The sequence below is a fragment of the Fonticula alba genome (genome assembly GCF_000388065.1).
Source record: "Fonticula alba strain ATCC 38817 unplaced genomic scaffold supercont2.4, whole genome shotgun sequence".
Taxonomy (NCBI): Eukaryota; order Rotosphaerida; family Fonticulaceae; genus Fonticula; species Fonticula alba.
In genome coordinates, this window is record NW_009242974.1 from 935,690 (window position 1) to 940,411 (window position 4,722).

The 4,722-nt window shown below is 73.6% G+C and overlaps 2 protein-coding genes across 2 annotated transcripts; one reads left to right on the top strand and one right to left on the bottom strand.

Moving 5' to 3' along the window:
* The first annotated feature begins 23 nt into the window (after positions 1-23).
* Positions 24-2,630, top strand: H696_02734 (hypothetical protein). The gene is made up of 2 exons (XM_009496639.1): positions 24-749; positions 1,092-2,630. The coding sequence occupies exons 1-2, from the start codon at positions 63-65 to the stop codon at positions 2,502-2,504; spliced, it is 2,100 nt and encodes a 699-aa protein (XP_009494914.1). The 5' UTR covers positions 24-62; the 3' UTR covers positions 2,505-2,630.
* Positions 2,631-3,259: 629 nt separating this feature from the next.
* On the bottom strand, positions 3,260-4,716 carry H696_02735 (hypothetical protein). Its single transcript, XM_009496640.1, has 4 exons — positions 4,536-4,716; positions 4,327-4,403; positions 4,105-4,234; positions 3,260-3,973 (listed from the first exon to the last, which is right to left on the bottom strand). Exons 1-4 carry the CDS (start codon positions 4,664-4,666, stop codon positions 3,517-3,519), a joined length of 795 nt encoding a protein of 264 aa, XP_009494915.1. The 5' UTR covers positions 4,667-4,716; the 3' UTR covers positions 3,260-3,516.
* Positions 4,717-4,722: the final 6 nt, after the last annotated feature.

A 4,722-nucleotide genomic window follows, 5' to 3' on the forward strand; every position in this document is an offset into this window, starting at 1 on the left:
CCCCCCCCCCCCCCCCCCCCCTCGCCGCCGACCCAGTCTCCGCGCTACGCACGCACAGAGGCATGTCCGCGCGGCTTTTCTCCATTCTCTGTTGCGGAGGCAGTTCGGAAAGCAGCCAATCTACCAGATCCCACACCACCCCCCACGGCAAGGCCGGCGGGACAGCATCCTCGGCATCGGCCAGCTCGGCCGGCCAGCACATCCCCCTGAGCGAGCAGCCCGGCGCCCCGAAGACGGCGGCCCACCTCCCCCCCCACACGCCGGCCAGCCCGGAGCACCACCCCCCGCAGCAGGCCCAACACCAAGCCAAGGGCGCCATGGCGACGCCTGACGGCACGAACCCCGGCGGGGCGGCCCCCCCGGCCGCCGGGTCACCCATTTACTCCGCGGCCGCCGGTCCCGGCAGCAGCAGCAACCCGCTGGCCAGTGTCGGGTACAGCGCGGCGGCGGTGTCCGGCACGGCCGGGGCCGGCGGGCCGGCCGACGGCGAGTGTCTGGCCACGTCGCTGAACCTGCTGGGGGATGTGCCGGCCCACCGGGCCGGGCGCAAGGTCCTGGTCCTGGACCTGGACGAGACGCTGGTGCACTCGTCCTTCCGGCCGGTCGACCGGCCGGACTTCAGCGTGCCCGTGGAGATCGAGGGCCAGACGCACCGGGTCCATGTGCGCAAGCGCCCGTATGTCGATGCCTTCCTGCTGGCCGTGGCCAAGCACTATGAGGTTGTGGTCTACACGGCCAGCCTGGCCAAGGTGCGTCGCTGTTGGGGTGTTCCTTGGCTGGGCATTCGGCGCGCGCGCGGGTGCGTATGCTTGTGCATGTCTCTGACTTGATGATGCTGTGTCTTTCCGTTTTGCCTTGCGGTGTGTGCGCCCGTGTGTGTCTCCGTGTGTGTCTCCGTGCGTGTCTCCGTGCGTGTCTCCGTGCGTGTCTTCGCATGTGACTCCGTACATGTCTGTGCATGTCCGTGCATGTCTCCGTATGTGACCCCGTGCATGCCCGTGCATGCCCGTGCATGTCCGTACGCGACTCCATGCGTGCCGCCGCCCGCCCGCGCGATGGCTCTCCTTTCTCGCGCACACACATACACACAGTACGCCGACCCGGTGCTCGACCGGCTGGACCCCACCGGGGTCATCACGTCGCGGCTCTTCCGCGAGGCATGCTCCCTCTACCGGGACCAGTATGTGAAGGACCTGTCACGGCTGGGCCGGCCGCTGGGGGATTGCATTTTGATCGACAACTCCCCGGCCTCGTATGCCTTCCACCCGGCCTACTCGATCCCCATCACCACCTGGCTGGAGGACCACCGCTGCTCGGAGCTCCTGGAGCTCCTGCCGCTGCTGATCGAGGACAGCGTGCACATTGCCGCCGGGGGGCCGGGCGGCAAGCCGGGCGAGTCCCACACCGCCGGCGGTGGGGGACCGGGCAGCAGCGGCGGCGGCGGCGGCGGCGGCGGCAAGGCCGATGACCCCCAGCAGCAGCAGCAGCACGGCGCCGACCCGGACGCCGGGCCGGCGGGGCTCCCCTGCGAGTGTGGCCGGGCCACGGCCGGGGCCGGGGCCCTCCCCGGGGCCGGGGGCTCCGGCTGCGGCGATGTCACCGTGCCGATGTCCAATGCGGCCGGCATGACGGCCGAGAATTACCGGCGGTGGGTGCGCCGGCGAGCGGAGATCGCCGCGGTGGCGGAGCTGGCCCGGCCGACCTTCGCCCGGCCGGACGCCACGGCCTTCCCCCCGAAGGAGTCGACCGTGGAGCCGGACGGCGGCCGGTCCGATGCCCTGGTGGACCTGCTCCTGCGGCGGTACCTGACCCCGGCGGAGCTGGCGTGCCTGGCGCGGGCCGAAACCCGGACCCGGGCCCGGTGGCCCGGCGGCCAGGCGCCCCCGCACCTGCCGGCCACGCAGTACTCGCAGGCTGTGCCGGAGACGGACCTGACCCCGGAGGCGGCGCTGGCCCTGCCCCGGCCGGAGGAGAACCCGCCCATGGCCGACATCGAGGCGGACATCATGCTTTGCGGCCCGGACCCGGCGCCCTTCGGGCAGAATGACGAGTACCTGCGCCTGGCGGCGCTGGCCCTGGCCGGGGTAGACCCGGGGCCAGTGCCGCAGGGCGCGGCCATGGGCCCGGTCCGCGCCCTGGCCCTGGCTGGCCCGGCCCGGCCGGATGAGCTGGCCGCGGCGCAGGCGGCCGTCGCCGCGCGCGCTGCCAGCCGCGCCGCCGGCAGCGGCAGCGGCAGCACCTCGCCCACTTCGGCCGAGGCCGCGGCGCAGGCGCCGCCCTCGCCCACGGCCACCGCGGCGACGGCGGCCCTGCCGCCGGCCTCCTCGGAGGAGGGCGGCCCCTCGCCGGCGGGCGAGGCGCTGCCGGTTGCCCCGGCGTCCAAGCAGCTGGCCGCCGAGGCGGACCGCCCCCTGCCGGCTGGCGACCGGGCCGACGATGACCCGGCCACCGCCGGCTGCCAGGAGGCCTTCGCGCGCATGGAGGTCTCGGCCCCGGCGTCCTGAGGGGGGCGACATGCGCGCCGGCCCCCGTGTATCGGCGGGGGCCGCTCGCCCCCCCCCTCCCCCTGTGTATCTCTGCCCCGTCTCCCTCGGCCATATGTGTGAGACGCGCAAGCCTCCAACCGCGTGCTGCGTGCCCCCCCCCCCCCCCCATACGCGCACATGCTCCCTCCTGGCAGTACCCGAGCCGCGGTGTCCGCGCCTGTGTCCGTGCCTGTGTTTGTGTGTGCGCGCGCGCGTGTCTGCATGCTCCTTGGCGCCGCGCCCCCTTCCGTCGCTCTCCCTTTCCGTCCTTTCTGTGTCCTGCCAGGCCCACGCCCCTGCGTGCGCGGGGGCCGTGCGGCCTCGCGCGCGCGTGTGCCGCCGAGACAAGAAAGAAAGTAGGCAGGGAGACGGCCGTGCCTGTCAGTGTCGGCCGGCCGTCGCCTGCCTGTTCGCCTTCCTCCCCTCCCTCTTCCCTCCCTTTTCACATATGCCCCGGCTGCGCTCGCGGTGTGCGTTGCCCTGCGCGCGCGCGCGCCCACACACGTGCACATCGCGCCGGGGGCGGAAGGGGCGGCGCGGGGGCCGGGGTCGAGGAGCATCCGCGTGCTGCCTCTCCTGCTCCCCCTCCCCCCTGAGAACCGTTCTTCAGTCTGCCCTCCCCTCCGCCATCTTCCTGCGGTGTGTGTGTGTGTGTGTGTGGGCTGCTTCCTCCCTCCCCCCTCCCCCAATATAGACCCCGTCTCACTTGCCGCCGACAGCCAGGAGTGTGTGCGTGTGTGTGTGTGTGTGTGGGTGGGCGGGTGGGTGTGCACTGGCGCGAGGAAGCCGGGCCATGCACGGGTCCACACAGGCAGCCGGGCCATGCACGGGGCCACACAGGCAGCCGGGCCATGCACGGGGCCACACAGGCAGCCGCATGCAAGCGCCCGGTGGTGACGCGCTTCCCGAAGGCAGGAGGCCAAACAATGGCCGGCAACACAACGACCCACGGCGGGGAGGAGGGCATTTCCATTGGATGGCCGGCGCCGGCTCAATGCCCGGCACGGCGCCGGGGGGCGGACAGGCCGACCGCCGGGCCCTGGGACAGGACGGCCGGGGGGCGGGGGCCGGCGTCGGCCGGGCCGATGGCCGGCGTCGGCGGCGTGCCAGTCCCGCCGCCCCCGAGGGACCCGCGCACCAGGCTGGCCATTTCGGCCTGGGCCTGGCGCATCTCCTCCACATCCATGGAGTTGAAGATGAGCGAGCTGAGCCACATCATGCCCAGGGGCAGGCCCAGGGACAGCATGAGCGGGTGCGTGGCAATCCCGTACAGGGTCCAGGAGGAGGTGCGCGCACGGAAGGGCCGGAAGAGCCCGGTCGGCCGGAGCTGCACCACCATCGGCGCCGCGTCCAGGGCCTGCGCATCGGGGAACACCCGCCAGGGGGGGTACAGGCACCCGGCCCCCTGGACCTCGAGAATGTATGCGGCCTGGCGATCGAGCGAGTCGCTGGCCGGGGGGCAGGGGCGCAGGGGGGCGAGGACAGGCGCGAGTCAGCCCCGGGGCGCGCGAGCAGGCGAGGAGGAGGGCGGGGAGGGGGGTCCGGCAGGAGGAGCCCCATGGGCAAGGGGGAGACGCACAAGACGAAGCTCCCGTCGCGCCGGACAGGGGTCACAATGGCCGGCCGGGCGGGGGCCGCGGTGGGGCCGGCCGGCCCGGGTACCGGCGTGGCGCGGACGTGGGCCGCGGCCGTGATCGGGCCGCACATGTCTGTGCGCATGTGCGTGCGTGTGTGTGTGTGTGTGTGCGGATGTCAGCAGGTGGCCAGCCGGGGCGCATGCAACGGCAACAAGGGCGCATACCCTCGCGAAGGAGCTTGCCGGAGAAGGCTCGCCGCGAGGCGGGATCGGTGTTTGGCCGGAGGAACACCACCTCGGTGCTGGGACCGGGGGAAGAGCACACCCAGGGGAGGGGGAGGGGGGAGGGAGGGGGAGGGTACGTGGAGTGGCGGGGGGTCAGCAGCGCGCATCGGGGTCACGGTGCCGGGGGATGCCAGCTACGGGGCGCGCACGTTTCGGTGGCGGCGCCAGCGGCGGCCGGCCCGGGCAGGTGCGCCAGCGACAGAAGGGCCAAGAGCAGGGCCAGGACCAGCAGGCAGGCCGGGCGCTGCGCCCGTTGCCCAGGCAGGCGCGTGTATGTCATGGGAAGGGAGGCGAGCGGGGAAGGGAAATGCGCGGTGGAGGAGGGGGGGGGGGGGG